Source organism: Pleurodeles waltl, chromosome 6 (genome assembly GCF_031143425.1).
Source record: "Pleurodeles waltl isolate 20211129_DDA chromosome 6, aPleWal1.hap1.20221129, whole genome shotgun sequence".
Taxonomy (NCBI): domain Eukaryota; kingdom Metazoa; phylum Chordata; class Amphibia; order Caudata; family Salamandridae; genus Pleurodeles; species Pleurodeles waltl.
The window spans coordinates 423,884,753-423,908,046 of NC_090445.1; the positions used below are offsets into that span (position 1 = coordinate 423,884,753).

The 23,294-nt window shown below is 43.9% G+C and overlaps 1 protein-coding gene across 1 annotated transcript in view; it reads left to right on the forward strand.

Annotated features, from left to right (window-relative positions):
- The window catches only part of LOC138299829 (acidic mammalian chitinase-like), a 139,693-nt gene that overhangs the window by 31,362 nt on the left and 85,037 nt on the right, over nt 1–23,294 (forward strand). The window contains exons 4-8 of the mRNA XM_069238423.1: nt 4,714–4,770; nt 6,691–6,856; nt 20,847–20,971; nt 22,865–22,988; nt 23,091–23,276. Coding sequence (XP_069094524.1) covers nt 4,714–4,770; nt 6,691–6,856; nt 20,847–20,971; nt 22,865–22,988; nt 23,091–23,276 — 658 coding nt within the window. The remainder of the gene's footprint in view (nt 1–4,713; nt 4,771–6,690; nt 6,857–20,846; nt 20,972–22,864; nt 22,989–23,090; nt 23,277–23,294) is intronic.

Here is a 23,294-nt window from a genome sequence, read left to right on the forward strand (position 1 = left end):
TGGTCCAGATGGCGGTGTTGTGGCAGCTGTGGAGCCTGTGGACAGTGATGAGGAGGAAGCAGAGGAAGAAGCCATTGACAACAGGGACTCAGTCATCCAGCAATATTTCCAGTGAAACACAGGTGGGAATACATTCCTGCCTACTACAAGTACTTTTACACTTCTACCTCTATCCTGTCTGTCGATTTCACCCAGTGTATGGTCACTGAGTTGTCACTTTCCCTTATGGTTTCACAGGTGTGGGTTCCAACGTGTGTCATCTGCTTAGATTCCTCATGGACTAGAGCTGTGTGACATAGGTATGTTGACATTACTATTTCCTGGAAATTTTGTCACTGTAATTTCATATACACTATTTCAAAATCACAGACAGACTCCAGATCTTTTGGTGTTTTAGGTGTGTTTATTTACATACAAAATATTGGAGGGGGAAGTTAAATGGTGAGGGGTGATGACGGAGGAGTGTCCATGGCAGAATCCAGTCTATTTGTCTCATAGGTGCATTGCCCATATGGGCATAGGAAGTGGAGCTGGGGCAGTTCCAATATGGACAGGGTGACAAAGTGGGACAGTGGGTTGACAATCAGGGTGGTCTCATTTCTTGGTGGGGGTCTTGGCATCGTGCTCTGTCTTGCTCCTGGATCTCAGGGACCGCTTGCGGGGTGGTTCTCCGTCTGCAGGGGGTGGGGTGCTGGTGTGGTGGTCCTGTGGCGGTGCCTCCTGCCCACTAGCGCCGGCGAAGGTGGTGGGCAGTTCATCGACCATGCTAGTGTCAGGGGCCCCTTGGAGTGCCACAGTGTCCCTCCTGGTGTTGAATATTTCCTTCAGCACCCCTACGATGGTGCCCACGGCGGAGCTGATGGTTCTGAGTTCCTCCCTGAACCCCAAATACTGTTCCTCCTGCATGCGCTGGGTCTCCTGAAACTTGGCCAGGACCGTTGCCATCGTCTCCTGGGAGTGGTGGTATGCTCCCATGATGGAGGAGAGAGCCTCGTGGAGAGTGGGTTCCCTTGGCCTGTCCGCCCCCTGTCGCACAGCAGCCCTCCCAGTTCTCCTTTTGTTCCTGGGCCTCCGTCCCCTGGACCGTGTGCCCACTGCCACTGCCCCCAGGTCCCTGTTGTTGTTGGGGTGGTGGGTTATCCTGGGTTCCCTGTAGTGGTGGACACACAGCTGATTGACGTGTCCTGGGGATGGAGGTATGGGCCCGCTGGGTGGGTGCTGTGCTGGTGTTACCAGATGGTGGAAGGTCTGTGGTGGCCTGTGCCTGTGCGAGGGGAACCGACTGTCCCGAGGCCCATGATGGTCCGGGCTGGTCATCTGGATCCAGTTGGACAGAGCTGCTGTCATCACCGTGGGCCTCTTCTGTGGGTGGGGTGGAGATGTCTGGACCCTCCTGTCTGGTGACATTGGGTAGTGGTCCTGCAGAGGTGTAAAAGCTTCATTATTGCATCTGTGTGTGTCATGGTGGGCAATGGGTGGGTGACCGGTGTACCCCAGTGCTTGCATTCCTATGTGGGGACTTGTGTGATGATGGTTTAGGGGGTTGTATGGGTATGTGCAGTGGGTATGCTTTAGTGATGGGTGTCCATGCGTTGGGGTTGCATGCAGGACTTGGTGTTGGGATGGGTGGTTTGTGATAGTGGGGTATATGTGATGTGGTGGAGTGATGAAGGTGAGGGTACGGGTAGGAGTTTGTGATGGCATGCAGGAAGGGTGGGGGATTTAGTAGTAAAGATTTGACTCACCATAGTCCATTCCTCCACCGACTCCTGCGAGGCCCTCAGGATGCAGAATCACCAAGACCTGCTCCTCCCATGTTGTTAGTTGTGGGGGAGGAGGTGGGGGTCCGCCGCCAGTCCGCTGAACCGCTAGGTGGTGTCTTGAGGCCACGGAACGCACCTTCCCCCGTAGGTCATTCCACCTCTTCCTGATGTCGTCCCGATTTCTTGGGTGTTGTCCCACTGCGTTGACCCTGTCGACTATTCTTCGCCATAGCTCCATCTTCCTTGCAATTGAGGTGTGCTGCACCTGTGATCCAAATAGCTGTGGCTCTACCCAAACGATTTCCTCCACCATGACCCTGAGCTCCTCCTCCGAGAGCCTGGGGTGTCTTTGCCGTGCCATGAGGTGGTGTAGGTGATGTGTGGGGTGGTGTGTGTGGTGATAAGTGTGGTGATATGTAGTGGTGTGTGGTGTTTTGCGCTTGGAAGTTGTGTGGGTGATGGTGTTGAGTGCCTGTGGATGCTAGTTTGTGGATGGTGGTGTCTCTCTCTGGCCTTCTCTCTGTAATATTGGTCGTAGGGGTTTGTGGGTGATGTGGGTGTGTGTTTTATATTGTATTGGGCGTGTGGGAGTGGTGTGTGTATGTGTATCAGGTGTGTGTATTTTGAATTGTCCAATGTGGCTGTATTTTGTATATGTGTGTGTATTTTGAGTGCGGCGGTGTGTACCGCCAATGGAATACCGCGGTTGAAAGACCGCCGCGTGGATTCGTGGGTCGTGATAGCGTGGGCGTATTTCTGTTGGCGTGACGGTGGAGGTTTTGTTTTTGCCAGTTTATCACTGACCTTTGGTGTGGCGGACTTGTGTGGGTGTCTGAATTTTTTCGGATTTCGAGATGTGGGTCATAATAGCTGTGGCGGAATTCCACGGCCGCGGCGGTATGTTGGCGGTCTTCTGCACGGCGGTAAGCGGGTTTTACCGCCAATGTTGTAATGACACCCTAAGTTCCTTTGAAGCCGAACATGTACTGTAAACAAAAGTAATAAAAAATACTTCACCTCCGACTCAGTTAATTAACCTGGAAGAAGCTTTGCTGTGCCCCCTGCCCTGCCCCAGCCCACCAATCACATTTGAGTCCTGAACAACAGCAGCAGCAGTTTCTGGGAGGCAAAGTAGGAGAAAGATCAGTGACACACCCAGTCTTTCGTTATTAGTAAAGGTTTGCACAGCCCCCTGCCATTTAGTTTAATTGCCATGTTTTATTCCCGCCCTGCGCCATGTAACACAAGTTAGTTGTTATCTTTTGACAACAGCGTCCACGAGCAAAAACAAAAGAAAACATGAGTGGGAAATGAGAAAAGACAACTTAATAAAATTAAAAAGTTAGCTTTAAAAAATAAAAATTTGCAATTTTGTTTGTCCTGCTGGGCATTTTTTTGCCAGTCACAAGCCTTCCGTTTGCGGGGCACTGGAAGTTAAAATGAACTAAATAGTACCTCGATCATGTCGGGAGCAGTGGACGGGCACTAATTAGGTTGAAATTAATTAGTGCTTTAACCCTGCTCCACACTGTGGAACGGAAATCATGCCAGACACCCCTTGACAAATTATGAGGCTGCAAAGAAGAGTGCCACACAAACCAACAAATGATGAGCAACAGGGGGGCTCCAAGCCCTTTACTGAACACAACAGTGTCTTGCATGCGAGACGCATGCGCTAGTGCATGCACTCGCAGGCTCGACCCTGAAAAAATAACCAAAAGGGTAATTTTGGAGATGAAAATGAAAACCCACAATGCCCCCTAGTTTGTCGGAGGCCTGGCTTATGCCTCTGGGGCGAGGAATACTTTGACCTGCCAGCACATGCGCAATGCAGAGGAAGCCTCAAGTCACATCCTCTTTTACTCAGAAAATAACACCTGTGTCTGAAAAAGGCTAGTAAGTGATAGAAGTTAGTTTTGGATTTTTAAATAAATTGAGAAGGGAGCATGGATAATAAATAGCTTACTTATAGCCACAGGCAGGTTCTAAATTTGAAATTTATGGGTAACCTAACTTTACTTTGATAAAAGTAGGATACCCGACCTTTACATTTGGTTCTGGCTAACGTCTGATGCCAGATATGCACTAGAGGCCAATCAGACCTAGATATGTTTAACAGCACCCAGAGAAGCGCCTGCACTCTTTGCACCACAAAGTCTTCCATGAGATCACCTTGTGGTGTCAGAGGCACTACTTAGGTACTTAGGGAGATCCAAGGCAGTTAAGCTCCCAAGGCAGTGGACTCTATCTTGAATTCCCCCAATGAAATACCACATCTCAAATGGCAGAAGATATGATGATTGATGAACAAAACATGATACGTTCATATTCATGGATCTGAATGAGCTACAGTGCTTGCCTGGCAGCACCAACATTAATTTTGTGTCTTCGACAGGCTACACCAGCCCCCATCACCCGCCCAATAGCCCGCCCCCCCAAAAAAAATATATCTCTAGGGTTACTGATGAGGGTAAAAAAAAGATTTGGATTTCTCTAAATTGAACTAAAATAAAATGTGTTCCCTCCCTTCTGATGGTGAGCATAGGTATGGATGAACGTCTGCTCCAGCCGGGATTGCCATCTTGTGATGTTTTATCCCAAATGCTGGCTCAGCTGTGTGAGGCACGGTCCAGAAAAGCATAATCTCTTTACCTGGAAGGTTTGCTCAGTTTTTCATCCTTATGTGCTTGGGGGAATAACTACCAGTTTCATTGGGCCATAACTAATGTGCCTACCCGAAGCATTTAGACACCTGAACCAAGGAATGAAGCTAGGCATTAGAAAAAGGCAATAAATAACAATGCACTGTTGACCAGCCTCCCTTTGTATGTGTGCACGTAAAGCCTCAGTGGAAACAGAGCCTGTTTTGTTAAGTCAGCTGTTGTATCTAGATGTGACATCTACCAGGCATCTTACTTTATTTACTTGTTGACATACTTTTCTCTTGTAGGAATAGAGATTTGGTCACCCTGGTGGCTGTGGGCGGGTGGAACTTCGGCACACAGAAGTAAGTGTGTTTTCGATGGTTCATTGGTGATGGTGGCTATAATACACGCAGAAATCATTCCATGGTTGTGAGAAGGGTGAAAAAATAATAATAATGAACAGCACTGAGTGTGACATTTAAATTAATGAGGGGACTGAAAACACATGTGTCTGCTGATATCTATAAATTGAATGAAGGATTAGGCCTGAGAAGAACATGCAGTACATAAACACGGCACATTAAGGAATTACTGATGACAATTGCAAGCACTGTGTTGATAGTGCAGATGGAAGGGGACAAAGAATTTCATCATTACAATCATATAACTTTAATCAAGTTCCTGACTTCAGATGCTACTTCAAGAGAACACTCTTGTCCCCTTTTCAAGGGAGTTTTTTTCAACCAGAACATACACTATGATGGAAATCTAGCTTGTGGCCTACACACTCTCGTCTCTTTTAACTATGTTGTGATACTAGAAACTCTCCATGGCCTTTGTAAGGTGTCTAAAAGGATGAAACTGGAGTTGACATGAGGATTCGATGTTCACATTAAAAGACGTAGCTTGTAAAAAAAAAAGTTACTTGTTTTGTACATGTGTGATTTCAATGCCATACATGGAATCAGAGGCTCTACAGCCTGTTACTTTTACATGCATTGAAAAGGCTGTGGAGGTGCTCTTCTACCTCTGGCTCAGGCTGAGGGATAGAGGTACAAAACTTAGTGTTTGTGATTACCAAATAGGTAAGATTTGGTAATCACAACACATATGTACAGAAGTGTGTTTAACACTTCTTGAGATTCTCAGTGGGCCGCAAATAGACCTACCACATTAATATTCATGAGGTAGGTCTCGTTTTGCGATCCACTGGGAATCGCTAAAATCACAGGGATTATGGCCTTCAAGACCACCGTGCCTGTGAATGCTTTTAAATAAAGCATTTTTTTTTTTTTTTTCAAAAAAATTGTATTAAAAAAAAATTAAAGTTTTCTTTTCATTTTTTTGAGAGTAGGCAGTGGCAATATTTTTGTACATTTGGTTCACAAGGAAGTGTTTTTTTTTGTCGAAAGAAACATCCAACATTTGTCTCAATATTCAATTAAATATGCTCCTTAGAAATTAAGTAAACAAATTGTATTGAGGAAAGCCTGCAGAGGATGGGAAGACTGGCTAAGCATCTTGTAGGAAAACTTTGGATTTCTTTAGCACCATTCTAGGATAACTTTTTCATTTGGATTTGTGTTTGCGATTGTCATGTAGGATGTTGGTATCCATTTACCTTTAGAAGAGAAATGAGTCACAAATTTGATGACGAGGGGTTAATTTGACTTTAGAAATTGTACTCATTATGGGAGGCCATACCTGGTAAAATTATCTTAAGTAGTTCGTATAAACGGTTTAAATGGAAAATAAAATAAATCTTGACTCACACATCAAGTGATAGTGTTATTTGCTTGAAGGTGATGATGGGTATGCATGATGCACAAAGTATATATATATATATATATATATATATATATATATATATATATATATATATATATATATATATATATATATCTATGTCCAAATTTCCTCTTTACTTCAAGGAAGGCCAGGACACCTCCAAAATGCTGTCAATATAGATAAGGTTTATTGCAGGAGTTTTTTCTCCGCAATAAACCTTATTTATTTTGACAGCATTTTGGAGGTGTCCTGGCCTTCCTTGAAGTAAAGAGGAAATTCGGGCAGATATATGGGACCTCTTGAGCGCGGCTGGGACCGCTGCAATATTGCTTCCGCATTCCGGACTCTGTTTGAAATATATATATATATATATATATATATATATATATATATATATATATATTCATACATATATAAAATAGTGGAACATTGGTGATGAGAAAGAGTTTCCTTATAGTGCTATTAACTTGTGGTATCAAATTCTGTTCCTGCAGGTTTACTGCTATGGTTGCTTCGGCTGCCAACCGTAAGATCTTCATCGACTCAGTCATTAGTTATCTTCGTAGGTTTAATTTTGATGGAATAGATCTAGACTTTGAGTATCCTGGGTCGAGAGGGAGCCCACCAGAAGACAAGCAGCGTTTTACTATCTTATGTAAGGTAAGAGTAAAGATGTCTGTAAAAGTGTCCTTCATTGACTTGTACTCCTTTGTGCCTGAGAAGTAAGGAAGCAATAAGCTACCCCAAATGTAGCTTGAGTTTCTATCAGTACAGCAAAAATTGGGGTATGAACTTTTTTTAAAGATGGTTTCTACCAACTCTGTGAACTTTTTAGGGATGGTTTAAAAAAAGAACAGGTGCAAAAAAAACCTGCTAGAATGTTTTGTAAGAGAAAAAAAACAAGTTTTGTGGGAAATATCCCAGAAAACCTTTTTTTCCTGGAAATTTCTGCCACAATTTTTTTTTTAATATTTCAGACCTGGTAACTTTCCAAAGTTGCCTGGTTTTTGGCCTTTGTCAAACATCTCTGGTACAATTATAACATCACACAGGCTTAAGGAGAAATACGGATAGTGTGTTCCCAGGTAAGTAATTGATCCTCCACCCAATTCAGGCACACAGTCAACTATAGCTGTACCTCAGCTTCCACACTTTATCCCACCCCCCCCTCCCAACCTCACTCTGCCACCCTCTCACTGCCATGGAAGAACCCCTCCCCTGGACCACTTAAAACATTGCCCTTGATACTGTCCCCTATACTCTTCCTCTGCAACTGTGGGCGGTGCCCTGTTACTGTGTTGCAAGGTTAGCAATAAATAAGTCACATTCATGCAGGTCATTTTACAGTCTGAAACTTTCAACCACAAATATCAGGCCCAGTGTCCCTGCACTGGGAACATTCAGGTACGGGAACATCAGTCAATTCAAAAGGGTGGGGAACGGAATTCCACACTGAAACTACACTGTGCACAACCTGTAATAGGTGCCTTGTTTTAATGCTTGCCTTAAGAGATGGCACAGATTTTAATGCTACATAGCAGAATTGGTTTCACAAGTCTGTCAAATAATTTTGTTCCGAGCTTCTCTGGTGGACTCATACCTTAGAGCTTGACTTTTATAGCGCAGACATCTTCCATTACCTTTTCTTGAAGGTATATTAAAGTGTGGCTGAGGTTTTCAAATCTTTTCTTGAATGCTTTTCCTAGAGAGGTTTATTTGGTACTGTGCATTATAAACTCTCACGGGCAAATTTTCGGGAAAACTGGCGAAGAGCAGATCAGCAAGTCACTTTACAGCACTGCACTGCATCACAGGGAAAGGGCAGGAATGCACCTTATTTTCGGAGTATGCTGCATTCCTGTCCTTTCCCCTATGCTGGCGCTTAATGGGTGCCTGCGTTGCATGCAGGATTGTTTTAGTGCAGGAAGGGGCACCTTACTGCACAAAAACAATCCTGGGAGGCATTTCCACTTTCTATGTGTGGTGAAGAACGCAGCACACATAGAAAGAGGAAGTAACAAGGAGAAATAAATGTATTTCTCCTTGTTATGCCTCCTCTGGGAAGGCATACCATTTTGGCGCATTCCCAAGTTCACAAAGTCTTGTAAATCTGGGTATGCATCAAAAACCATGGGAGTTGCATACGAACACCCATGCAACACCCATGGAAAACTTTCCCAGGGCAGAGTTACACATGCAGAAATTTGCACTGCGTGACGTTACTCCAGATTTATGAAGCCACACAGGGCCACGGAAAGTGGCCTTGCATGGCTTCATAAATCTGACTTTGGGCTTGCCTCGCTCTTGCACCACGCAACACCACTTTGCGTGGCACAAGATTGACGCAGAGGGGCTCATAAATTTGCCCCTCAGTTTGTTGTTTGTTTCTTACTTTGGGTTTGTTTTGGAAAATCACACTTTGAGGGGCATATTTAAGGAAAGTGGAGCTGTACGTAGTGCAGCGCCACATTCCTTGCGCCCCTTAGTGTCCCCCTACCACCACAAGTGTGCGCCGTATCCAAGATACAGCGCACCATGGCGCAGGGTAGGGGGCAAAAGCATCATTTTTCATGTCACTATTGATGTACTCTGCAGGAGCAGCGCCAAAATATTGACGCTACTCCTGCTGAGTACATAGGGGCCCATTATAAATAATGGAAGCCCCCTTTTAATGCCTGCTCCTAGCAGGCGTTAAAAGTGCCATACAAAATGATGCAAGGAAATCTTTTAGATTTCCTTGCACCATCTTTCCGCCCCCCCACCCAACAGGGGATCGCTCCCTTTCCATACGTTATGACTGGCGCAGGCATAATGTAGCGCAAAGGGTTACAAAGTGGCGCAATGCATGCATTTCGCCACTTTGTAAATATGGCGCGAGGATTTTGGCCTCGTTGGGTCACATTAGCATAAAAAAATTACGCTAATGTGGTGCAAGGTGGCGCTAGGGGCTTATAAGTATGCCCCTTAGTTTTTGCTTTCTTTATTTTCAAACCTCATACGTTGCAGTACTTCTGTAGTGTGTTTAGACTTTGCTTCAGTCTTGATCCTTTGGGAAAAGGACTAGATTGTTCATATGCAGGGTAAACAGTATGGGTATAAGGGAACATAGTTGTTTCTGTGCACATTTTGTTTAATTATATGGCATACTTTTATCCCTATTTTGCCTTCGATGATTTTGTGGAAGACTTGTGTGCCAGGTTGATTCAGTAGCCTTTTGGAACTCGAGAAAACATGTAAATACTTTCCCTTTCTAGATTCTGTGGGCATAATTGGTTTCTAGGGCGTACAGTGTATGTTTGTGGTTGGTTGAATTGAGGTTGGCGAGAAAGCCTATTTGGTGCCTGTGTAAAATGTGTTTAATGTTTGCATATATTCCTCTGCTTACCTTTGCACAAATACCCCAGGTTGCTGCTTAGGCAGATGCCTCTGTAGTTGTTGGGATCTAAGTGGTCCCCAATGTTATGTAAAATGTAGTAAGCACTTTTGCTCATTTTAGGGGAACTGCCTTGAGATGAGTCTTATGTTTAATAGTTTTGCATTGCAGGATGTAGTCTGATCTTTCACTATCGTGGCTGGTTGTGTGTATTTGCTTGGTTTTGTGTTTTTCAGTTCCTCCAGCAACTATTTCACATTCTCTCTCTCTCTATCCGTTATACCCCTTTTCCTCATTCTACACTTCTCTCTTTTTATATAACCAATATCGTTCTCATCTCTGTTTTTTTCTCATTCTTCTCAAGTTCCCTTTCTTGCTCCCACTCAAAGTTCTTTCTCTTTCACTCTGTTATTCTTCCTTTCTTGCTCTGTCTCACACCATTGTGCTACTTTCTCTCTTGCTTGCTCCATCTATATGCCGTCCTCTCTTCTCTCACTCTTTTTCACTCTCCTCTTCTCTCTTTCTATTCTTTTCTCTTCCCTCTCTTTCTTTCCTTATATCCCACCCTGTAGCAAAATAGTCTTCTTTGTAGATGCCCCCAATGTTAGTCCCCATTTGAACTGCCAGATGCTGTTGTTTTTGACCTGTTAGTGTACTGAGGCCTGCTAACCAGGCCCCAGTACTAATGCTCTATCTCTTAGAGTATATGTTGAATTGCATAGGTCAATTGGCAAGCACCTTACCACCCCTATAAGTCAATAGTAACTGGTACCCAGGGTTCCCAGGCCAAGGTTGGTAAAGGGGGATACCAGGGCTGCAGCACTGATTGTGCCACCCTGGGTACCCCAGGTAAAAGAGAGACTGCAGAGCTGCCATGTCAGCCTGCATGAGCAGCCTGCTGCTCAAGTGAGACTCTGCCCATACCAGGTGCAGGCAGGGTCCCTGTTACTGCCCATGGACAGGTCAGTCACCCCTAAGGCAGGCCCCCTTTAGCCCAGGGGGGAGGGTGCACTGTTTCCTTAGTGACAGCACATGTGCAGGAACACATAGACCCGTGCTGGCATTTAAACTGCAATACTGGCCCGAGTAACAGGCGGTCCTCTGGATAACATGAGCTGGCATCTGACCACTGTTCATATGTCCAGCCATGCAATGGCCTGGCCAAATTCTGTTGTGCTTGGTATCAAACACTGTTGTTTTCAACCCTGAACATGTTGCCCATGTTTAGGATTAAAAAGCAGATGCCTAGGTGGCACGATTAGAGGGTGCCCAACAAGTCATCCAGTCCTTTACTCTTTTGGCAGGCTTTCCTGAGACGCTGCACCACATACAAGAGTCCAACCTCCTGCTGGTGGTGCCAGCACCTTGTCAGGACGTAAGACAAAGGGCCTGGGCAGGAAGGAAGTCATACCTCTTCCCTCCCAGGCTGGCTAGTGAGATTAGCATCAGGGCAGTGAGCCTCAAAGGTTTCCCCCACCTTTGATGTACCAAGAGCTGTCCCCCAGTGGAGGAAAAAGACCTTCCCACCCTGCCCGGCTGGGCAGGCAGGAAATTAACTATGCAGGAGTTGTGCACCTCTTTCAAACTAGCCACACCTTGGAGGTAGTCTAGGAAGTCTGCACGGAGAAGGAAGAGTTCTGCCATCTTGGCATGCCCCAAGAATAGTGGGTTCTAGGTAGAACAGTGATATACTGCCACAGGAAGTCATCATTGTCCCTCACACCCTTAAACACTCCTATACCAGGATTTAAGGGGCTCCACTGGTACCAGAACTTGGATCTTACCTGAAAAAGAAGAAAGAATCACAAAGAGATGTCTACACCAACAACAGGACACAGACTCCAGCCCCAGCTCGAAGAGGAGGACACAGAGTGACCTACGGAGACCAGTATTGGAACTGAGTGCCCGAAAAGTGCTAGAGGTGAAAACTAGTTGGTCCCAACCAGAGGGACCGCTGTGGACACTGAAACTCCAAGGAAGACTCCACTGACTGGTGGCAACAGTCCCCTGCAAACTGTAGGAGTAAAGAAGTGCTGAGGATGAAGAACTGTGACCCAACAGGCTCTGAGTGCCTCAGCCCAAAGAAACTTGGTGTCAAGCATCTAAGGAGTGGGAATGAGGCCTGTGCCAGGTGTCAAGCCTCTAGTCCCCACTAAACCACCTCCAGCCACAAGAAAGCCCATGGAACCTCCGTGCAGCTACCAAGGCTTATCTGTCACCTGCCCGAAAACCAAAGGCCACGCAATGTTCACTGTCTCCAGAGCACCCCCAGCATAGGGACAGATGTCACCAGTGACCCCACTCCTGTGGGTTTGTAGCCTGAAGGATGTGACTTTGACTGGAGCAGGAAAGCAACTTAGGCACAACCAGCTGGTGATTGACAGCAAGGAGCTACCCCTGCACCCGGAGCCACCAGACGAGGTGGTGAAGATTCAAGCATTGAATCCTGTTCCTGGCCCCCCAAAGACCTCTACTTCCGAAGGGTAGAGTGTGAGTCCAACCCCAAGTTCAGTTTTGCAACAGAGTGCAAAACACACCAGCCACTGCAGACCATTCAGCGCCAAGGACAGACAAGTCACCTCTGCAACCGAACTACCAGGCCCTGGCAACGAAAGTTTGACTGTTGACTCTTGGTCCCCGCAGCACCTTAAGTTTCAATAGGTTTGCCAGAACTCACCCTAGAAGTGCCCAAGTCACACTGCTATTTTCCCCAATGACTTCAAAGGAAACCCTTCAAATCTGTAAATTATTGTATTTTTCAAAGACGTGAAAAATTACAACTCTAGTTGTACAAAAGTTAAAAAGTTCATTTTGGTGTCTAAATTAAAATTAAAATTTAATCTATTTTTCTGAATTGGTGTCAGATTTATGTTGAGCACGTCATTTACTTATTAATGCGAAATGCTCTACACATGTTCCTCTAAGTAGCCTGACTGCTCTTTGTCACACTATCAGGACTGAGCTGGGTATTGTGTTGGTATTCTATTGTAAGACTACCTAGTCATACCATATAATACTTTCACCTTCCAACACACCCCTTCTCTCTTCTCTCTTTCTTATTTCACTCTGTTGCATACAAATTGGTAATCATGGATTTTCAGTGCCATAAAGTGCTGTGGGTGCATGTTGGCTCATCAATAAAAGGTTCATCTGAGGCACTGGAGATGGTCGCATACAGTGGTGGCAGCTGGCCTCTGTAAGCATGTGACCAAAGCCAGTGGATTAGGATGTCAATAATGGGATTCTTGCAAGTACTAAAATGAAAGTAAACGCTGTATGGCGAATTCTTTGTTTTAATTTCAATGACAGTAGAGGTAGTTACTTTTACTGATTCATGACCAGGGCCTTCTGGGCCATTATCAGGCTTCTAATCAGCATGTCCGCCTGACCGTATTGCTTCATTTCTGCATCAGCCTACTTCCCACACCCGTCCCTCTTCCTCGGCCAACATTTTTTGAAGCAGGACTAGAGCAATCTACACTTCCATGCACATGCTCTCTGATGAAAGCAAAAATTGGTGGACTCAGCTTTGGCTTGAGTGCTACCCGCGGCCGAGTGGGGAAAAGTGAGATCTGTGAATGTGGCTTTGTGCCTCTATTTCAGGGAGTAGAGTCTGCTTGTGCCAGTGGGATGGGGCTTCCAGTCCGCTCAAATGTGATCCCTCAGCTGCTGATGCTGTCTACTAGCACTTACCTACCCGCAACTATTGCTTGTCTTTGCTTGTCATTGCACAACAGCAAGGCGGCCTGGCATGCCCTGGTGACCCACATATCATGGAGGGGTCTTGGTGGTGGTAGGGGAGCCTCTCCGGGCTGTGTTATGCAACGGGCAAATGACCAAGAAATCAAGGGACATCAAGGATCTTACTTCACGGAGTGCGCCTTGCCACATCACACTCAATAGCAGTTGAAAAGATAACAGAAAATAGTCCCTCTTCCTCCCACATGTCTGCAAGTTTTAGCTCAGGTGACTGAGCCACATGGCGAGCTGAGTAGCATGGCTGCCAGACGTTTCAGCAAACGCCTTCTGATTGCAGCATGAGAAACCCAAACATAGCCCCATCACTGATACCTCATTGAGTTGAGTGTCACTTTTCAAATGTGTGGGCCTACTGACCATGGGCGTAGCTTGATCACTAAGATTGGTGGGATGTAAGATTCATATTGCCCAACAATCACTCTGGCAAAGAATGTTAAAATACATTACAGACAAGCAGGGTGCATGAGAGGGACAGGGAGACGAATACGGATTGGTAGGGGTATTAAGTGAGAGAAAATACAATATTTGGTCAAAATAACCAACACTTGTGAAGACTTTCAAAGCAGGAGAGGGTTAGAGTGTGTAAGGTTTTGTCTGTGTGTATGGAAAAATGCCTTGTGAAATCCGACTGATAGTTCACCATACGCAGCTGAAAGCACCTGCACCCAACTATTTACCAGAAAAGAACATTTATTAGGGAGGTGTAACAGCCCAAACAGCCCCCCTGAAGCTACTCCCCCTGATACAGGCAAACACAAGAACCTTTACCCTTAGACCTCCCTAAAGCACGGAATGTGTGCAGAGATGATGGCCGATGGCTGTGAAGTACGGTAAATGTCATATTTCCAGACTTCACAGCTTGCTGCATACTCAGTACCTGAAATCTTAGTTGAGATAAAGAAATAGACACAGATGAAGTTACCAGAGTCTCACTCACGATAATTGTATGATAATTGGACTGTCCGTATTGAAGGACAACATGCACATTTTAAAATACGGCCCCTGTGGTGCAGCTTGGGTACGGGGCACTGCGTTGGTTACATGTGAAATCTTGTGCACATGTGTGGGCTGTGCGTGAGGGACTACAGTTGTGCACAGCCTGGGACATGCACACAGGTAACCTACCTTTGCCAAGTAATGATCGTTCACTGGCAAGCAATATTAACATGCAGTGAATGATTGTTCTGTCAGAGCTTTTTATTTGAATGAAAGTGCATTTATTACACACACACTGCTAGATACTATGCATTAATTTACAAATGTATGCATGAGGCAGAGTGAAATACCTTTGGTGACAATCTCAATTCACGTTTGACTCCTACTGGGTCATATCCCCATAAATCGCAATACTCTGTCACCTACTCCAGGCAGAACAATTTAGGGGGTGTCATTTTAAATAAAGCAGGGCTTTGTCAAGGGATCATCACATGAAAAAAGTCAAGGCTATTGGCTTTGTCGAAGGATAACCAAATAACAAAATATAAAACTAGCCAATTGGCTTTGTCAAGGGGACACCTGTATTATACAACCAATTACCACATGTTCAAATTACCATCATATTATTGTACTCAGTAATCATGCCTAAATGAAATCATTACTGTGAAAAAAGAATTGCATTGTTTATAAACAAATGATGGCTGCAATATAGTTTAAATTAAGCTTTGAAACTCAGCATAACATGTCTGAGTATTTATTTTACGTATTTAGAACATGTAAAATGCAGCCAATAGAGGTCCCTGCACTCCCAGCTGTAAGACAAAAGCTACAGCTTTGGAGTGCTTTAAAAAAATGAAAAAATCTCCAGAAAATGAAAAAATGGATTCCGGGACCCAGGAAACGTATGGGTAGTTTTTTTCCAGAATTCACCAAGAGGACTGCTGCAACTCCTGCAGCCCTCACGCAACACTTAATTGAGGGCGTGGCTCTGCCCAAAATGGGGCACCACAAATAGATGAAAAACATGTAAGCAAGCCCTTGCGGATATTATGTGGCACTCCCTTGTGTGAAGCAGTGAATATTTTATTAGCAGCTCTCCCGCTGTGTTCAGGAGAGCTGGGTATTTTCCTTTTCTTTTTCTATGTAAATTCAGATGCAGGTAAGGCTTAGTTAAACGGGGTGCAAAATGAGGATATATGGCGCTCAGGATGTAAAAATACCCTAAGTATTATGTCAGGGATACCACACAAGGGAAACACCCTACCCTTGGAGGTAAACAACCTCAAAACTAAAACAATACACAGTGAGGGTCCCCTCTTGTAGAAGCCTTCAAAAGTGTCAATTCAAGAGATAAATCATAATGAACACAGTATCATAAAGGTCCATGTCACACAGTCCACACAGGTTTCTGAGTCCACCGATGAATCCAAAATTTATTGTGAAAAAATATTTATTTTTAGGAAAAAATGCCAAAACATCAACAGTACATTGTACTTCCAGCCAACACGTGTTTCGTCTTGGGAAATGTTTGCATCCCTTACGACTTCTTCAGGGCTTATGTATCCACCACAATTCAGAAGTAATAGTCAGCAAATAATTGGAGGTGCAGCAGCTACTTGATTTGCAGGTGCTTGATTTCTGCGAACCCTTTAAAATTACATATCTCCAGTTCTACTAAATGGAGTTTGTTGTTCTGGTGTCAAATAATTTATTGAAATGTACTCTGTTTTTCTAAATTGGTATGAGACTTTCATGGTGTTGTGTTTTCACTTTATTGCTATTTATGAGCTGCTTAAATATTTTACAATTTGCCTTTATGTGAAGCATGATTGTTTTTGTGCCAAGGTGCCAAATGGTTAAGCAGTGGATAATTCAGTGGCATAGGTGGTTCACCCTGACAGCGATTGTGGCTGTTGCTTGAGAAGTTCTCACACCCTCTTCAACCAACAATCCAACTTCTCACAGTGGGGACAGTGAAAATAATCGTGGCAGTGTCCCATGTTCTCCAGACAAAAGGTGGTCAAATGTCAAATCCTTTCAACAGCCATATCTTGGCCCCTGTTTGGCACATTTTTGAGAGTCTTGGGCTCATTTCGCTCCATGTGACAAGCCATAGCCACCTGTAGCAGTGTTAGCAGGTCCCCTGGCCTCCAAAGGGATGCAATTGGCAGGGGAGTTGCATTCTCAGGCTCCTTGAGCCAGATTTCTCCTGTGCCTGGTGCCTGATGCTCTCCTGCTCCTGCGGGGGCACGAAAGTCCCGGTCTCCCCCAGATAGTCTTCAGGGGTTGTGTAGGGACCAGCATCACAGATCCTGAAGACACCCACTAGTCGTGGGGGCCAACTGCAGACAGAGTCCTCAGTCCATCAGGGTCTTGTCCTTTCAGCTGTTGGTGGTGTTGCCACCATAGCAGTCCAGGTCTAGGGTCTTGGTGTCCTTAATATTCTGGAGATGCCACTTTTGTGTTTAGTGCCACCCTGGAGATGGGAGACACCCCTTTGTCTAACCCTAAAACTGGTCATGATCAGTTCTTCTCATTCCCCTGGATTTGACTCCAGCCTGGGTAGGGAAACAAAGGCAGGGACAGGCCTAGTGTCATGTTCCTTTGTGTGTGCTGGAGGCAGGTTCCTTTGAAGTGTAATCAGGGCAGGGCACAACACTTCTCCAGCCATCCTAACAGGAAGCCCCACTCCTTCTTCACAGTTTGGCTCTGATCCACATTTCCCAGTGAGAGAGACATCACCAGCCCAGGCAGCTGGAAACTCCCAGAGAGGCCCTAGAACCCTTAGGCACGGAAAAGCCAACTTTCCAAAAGTGATATTTCTAAAATAATAATAATAACGATAATGCTACTTCTAATAATAATAATAGTGGTATTCATAGTGGTAATTATTATATTGTATAATTTTAAATTACAATTCAAAGGAGTGGAAGACGTATTTCTCTAGCTGCTGCCAATCTGAATTGAGCATTTAAGAAATGTAGCAAATGTAGCCAGATGATTTCCTATGTCAGCAGCCAGCCTTGCTACAGTGAAAATTGTTTTTGGAGATATTTCACTGTGAGGACATGTTCAACATTAATTTCTACATCCCTTACTTTTAAATAGCATGCACCCTATCTTTAAGGGAAATAAGGCCTACATATGGGTAACTTATTAATATTTAAAAAGAAGGTTTAGGCTTGTCAAAAGGGGTATTTTAACAGGGTGAATTTGAATTGTGGGTGATTACTGGACTACACCACCTCCTCTGAGTAGGCCTTAGACTGCTCTACTTTGCTACCCTGAGAGAGTCGAATCCTACAATGGGGTGCTTGGTTCCCAGTCAGTAGGCAATTATGGACCTAATACTTTCCACACATCCTGCACAACTAATCACCTAATTTCTTACATCTATATTTTCACCTCTAAATTTATAATGCCTTTTTTATTTAGCATTCTTTTAAACTGCATCAGTTCGTCAAGCTCAAAGTTATGGAGCTACAGTCACCTTATGTCATTAGAAAACCTATTCAGTCCCACAATTAAGGCTCTGCACGTTATTACATATAGTTCATAGTGTGCCTGACCACTGTTTAACAAGGGGACAAAGTGCAGGGCACAGGCCTTGGCTAGCAAGTTCTAAGTTGTAAATTCACCTTCAAGTCCTAAAGCCTGGATCACGGAGGACATTGGATTCAAAATATGTTTTTTGAGGCAAGAGCTGTCTTTCCATTCTATGTCCACTCTTGGGTCAAAAGACAGAAGCTCAGCCACAAGGAGTGTTAGAGTTATTAACTTTCCAAAGCCACTGTTTTGAAGGGCTCATAAGAATATCCTCCATATTTAGAGTCAAATATGTTTGGTGCTGTGAGAGAAATGATGAGCACAAATGTTCAGCAAAATGCAGTCCCCTATATTTTTTACTTTTTACCTGCTATAATGAATAATAGTATAGAAACTATTGACATTTTGTTGGGCTTCGAGAGAAAATACAAGTTGTATTCTTTGACACATTAATGGTCAGCTGATAGAATGTATGATATGCCTCTACTGCATTTATTTTTCTTTGAAGTTTCACAGGAGTATAGTCTAATAGTACCAAATCATGGGTGTAACTAAGACAAGGAAAATTAGCAGCCCCAATTTTAGGGAAATTGATTGTAAGGACCTACTTGCTCTCCAGCTACTATAAACATTTATTGAAGCCCGGGCATTAGGCTGTCTTTTGACAACAACAAGAGAGATGGTCATCACCACAATGTTAAAGCCTGATAGGGCTCAGAAACTACAATTGTATCACCTACAGTTGCTACTAAATCTATAAAATAAGTTTGTACGTAGAGTGATTGTAAACGATCATGTCATTCACAGAGAAACTAGTACTCCTGATCAATCCAGCTTTATTCTGGGCATGACCATTTCACGCCATATTAAGGTCCCTCTTTACCCACATGCACAAAATACACCTTCCAATCCATCCATAAAATAATTGTATTTATTTGTTTAACATTATTTGCTGTAGGGTGTTATTTTAAGTCCCTGCCTCAAATATTTTCTGTAGGTGTGTGTTGCAGTACCTGTGACTGGGCATTTTTGGTGCTTGACTTACTCCAAGGCTGGAGTACATTTACTACTTTTTGTGATCTTTCTGCCTGTAGTAACTTTAGAAGTATAATTTTTCAACAGCAATGGGCTTCATCTTATGTGTTTCAGTGGTTTATATTTGCATGTATCTCTCTATCACTCTCCTTACCTCTCCCTAATCCCCTCCCATTTAGTAATACGTATTCCCCATTTCCAGCCACTCATTATTGTTCCTCCCAGATTTACTACTAAAATTGTGAATCTACCTGAGAGGAGGACTTGGCCCATTGTGATGGAAATGGCATAGAAATGATAGGACGTCTCCACAAGTAGATTTGTGAATAGTATTTTGTAATATGTGCACAATGCTACTTTAGTACTACGAAATGTGCTACAAAATGCAGTTTGTCAATAGGTTCCTACGAATGCCCTGGTGAGATGCCTGTACATCATGTATGTGAATGTTGTGAGGCTGATCTAGATATCATCTTAGACAATGAAGCATGGCCTTACTGCTGTAAACAAGCTAAGGAAGTATCCATGAACTATAGGTATAAATTGTTACATTTCAGATTCCTATCACATCATCATTATACCGAGATGAGACTACACAAAATTGATCCGAACGTAGGCTACACATACTACAAATATGATGTGATCACCCCAATGCTGACTTTTTTCACCTTACCTTGAGATGCCCCGATATTCTCATATTCTGGAAGGATATTACTGGAGAACATTTAGAATTCTTCCCCTGATGGCTCTACTGGGGGTATGTAGGCAAGATCCCTCACTGTTTGAGGAAATTAACAGCCATGTTTCTACTTCTGGCAAAGTGCAGATTTGCCAGGACCTGGTTGCATGTGCCCTTGACAACTGTGCATAATTAGCTGTGTGATGCAGTTTACTATAACAAATTTGCAGATATGTTCTCCTCCTTACAACACGCAGCCATTAGACCACAAGACATATGAAAATCCTACCTTGGAAACCTGCTTGCCTAAAGCGAACAATGCTATATCAGCTTAAAACCAGACATGGATAGCTGTGATCTAAACCAGTTGCATCCTAATCTCTTTGTGGTGATTGGGGGCAGGGGAGGTATGAAAAATATGGCAGGGGGGCAGAAATTGTGATTTATGAATTAAATGGTGTGAGCAATTTGGGTCAACCCAGGTGATGCGGTTTTATAATGCTGATTCACTTATGCATTAGACCTGTAAAGGTGACACCACTATCTGGACCCCTGATAAAGTTGGAATGTGAGATGTGTAATCTTAATTTGTCGACAAAACCAATTGATCAACGTGATATTTTCTCATATATGAGCTTGAACACACAAATAAAGTTTTATAATTCATGACCCGGGCCTTAGGAAGGAGGAGTCAGAGGGAAGACTACTCCCTAGTCCCCATAATTTGTCAGGGCCTGCGTTGGTGATGGAAAATCTACTTATAGCTTTTGAAGCAAGCCTACCGTTTTGTAGCATGGCGGCAACTGAGGTAAAGCCACGGCTCAGCTAAAGAGAAAGTGGTGCTGGAGCGTTTTCTGTTGCTCTGGGGACATGTTTTTGTTTGATCTTAGAATAAAGTGCTTGTGACGTGCTGCCCGGAATGACTTTGTTTAAGCTGGGCCCCGCAGACATCTCTGATAAGTCTTTTCTTGACAACAACAATCCATTTTCATTGGCAACTGCCAGGATCGTTAGTTTCCCTTGTAAAATTGTTTCGAAACACATATATGTTGATGCCACTGAAGGCACTCGCATAGCCTTACCAACGCTTAGTCCCAAATGTGTACACGGAACGCCAGGAAACGCTTCAATGTGTCTTCCCCCCATGACCTATCATGATTTCACAAAGTAAAAACAGGTGAATTCACACTATATTGATAGGAGACCGATAGCACTATAAATACACCAGTGCCCAGAAAAGGACAGTTTGCATTATGGCAGAAGATAGCTACAGTAACGAATGTAAGGGAGTAGAAATTACTGATTCCTCTTCTCTCCGCTAGGAATTACTGGAGGCGTTTGAAAAAGAAGCCAAGGAGACTGGAAAACCCCGGCTGCTGGTCACCGCAGCTGTGTCTGCTGGCAAACCAACCATTGATGCCGGATATGAAATTGCCGAGATTGGGAAGTAAGTACAGCGGTTCCAACTTGGATTCCTGTAAGGTATTAGTAGTGTTGGATAGGACTTAGACCTTAGAGATGTTTTAACCTCTGCGGACTAAAAAATACCTAATTTTAGAGTTGCGTGCAAATGTAAATTATGGATAAATGCCAAATTCACTGGTATACAATTAGAGGAGGAAATTCCGCAGGTAGATTTTCCTCTGGATTTAGCTTGTCTTCTAGAAAATGGAGGAGTTTCCTTTACCGCCCAGCTCTAAATCAGACACACAAGCCCGATCACGGTTTGTGTTTTTTTATACAGGGTGATGCCTATTGAACTAAATAAGATGATTTCTCTATACCAGTGGTTCCCAACCTGTGGTCTGGGGCCCTCTGGGGGTCCATGAAGCCTCCTCAAGGGGTCCGCGGCTGCTTAGAAAATTTAAGAATATTAAAAGATTAGGTACCCATTTTTCAGTAATGAATCATTGGGGGGGGGGTCCCCAGATTCCAATAATGATTCAATAGGGGTCCCCGGGTTCCAGTACTGAGAAAGTGGGGGTCCACACAAATTAAAAGGTTTGGAACCACTGCTCTATACTGCTCCTTCTAACCTACTTGAAACCTACTGATTCTCCCAATCACACAACCTTTACACTGGATAGGATCCCAAAGGATTTCCCAATTGGCAGGCAAGGAAAGAACTTACCTGGAAAATGTGTTTGCAAATAAACAGACTTGCAAAGAAATAACTTGGCTTTAGCGAGTATTGACTGGCGTGGCCCCTAAGGCCAAACATAAGTACGGCCTTCAAAAGGAGAGCTATCGAGGGCAAGAGATACATGCCAAGACCTGAGGCAGAATATGGAACAGAGTAGTTCAGGTGCCAATTTGTGCTCTTCATCAAAAAACGTATAAAAGCCTCTGGCACTTTTGGATCTAACCTCCAACCCGATTGCATGCCATAAATACAAACAAAAAAACACAGCATACTCAACAATTAATGCAATAGTGCATATCACAGACTTAGTCAAATAAAGTTCCATAGACCAAAGTTCCAAGATTTGCTTTCAAGATTTATTGAAAGCCAGGTGTGGCTACATGTTTTCTTCTGAATATATCAAGTTCCAAAAAACAGCCAACGCCCAACACATGTTTCATCACATATGGTGACTTTCTCGAGGCTAGAATTACTATTGAGGAATGTAGAAGTTTCGTAAAAATGTCCAATGTAATCAGATCCAATATAACTCCACAATTTAAGTCAAGCTAGGTGAATCCAATAACGCCGCCTTGGAGTGTACAGGGGTGCTGAAAGTAACAAATGTCACAGTATGTACATCAGCAATGCTTCTGGAAAGGTAGTTTGATAGTAATCAGAGTGGTAATCAGAGTAGAAGTGGTCTTTTTGGAAGAACTTCCAGTAACCTATCATCAATCAGTAAAATGAGAAAGTGGAGTAGGCTATGTCATGGAATCATCAAAATGAATGCAGGAGAAAAAAATGAGAAACCGAGAAGCAACAATGGTTGCCCAAAGCTGATATCTTTCATTACTTCACATGTATCCCAAACAAACTTCAGCTCCAGATAGTGACACAGCATCTTCATCTTATTTCTCACACATAACAAACTGTAATTCAGGTGCCTCGGTTTTCACAGCCTCAGTCAAGTCTTGAAGGACAACTTGGTACCTACATGCAGTGAGATGACACTAATTATTTTACTACCAAACTAAATACTGTGAGAGTCTCGCCTGATGTTAGAGGGATTGAATTATTTTACTGACCATGCACATATTTTCCGATAATGCACATTTCAGTGATGGGTTGTGTAACTCTTAAGGGTAACTGGCCAGAGCCTAAATTATACCATTCTACTAAGCTTTTCTGACCTTAACTCACCCTGGTTTGTTGCAGAGTCCTAGACTTCATCAGTGTAATGACCTATGATTTTCACGGAGGCTGGGACCAATTCTCAGGACACAACAGCCCTCTCCATGTAGGGCCAGAGGACAACGGTGACTTAATTTACTTCAACTGTGTAAGAGCACAAGTCAAATCAAGTGCATCTATACTCACAAATTGATGGTGCGTCTGAAGGAGTTTTCTCACTAGTGACCCCATATGCTTCTGGTGTCTACAGGAGTTTGCGATGAAATACTGGAGAGATAATGGCGTCCCTGCCGAGAAGCTGATGATGGGATTCCCAACCTATGGCCGCACCTTCCGACTCGTTACCCCAAATGATTGCAGAATTGGTGCCCCAGTTAGTGGTGCTGGATCTTCTGGAACCTACACCCGTGAAGCTGGATTCTGGGCCCACTATGAGGTAATTTTTTAAAGTGAT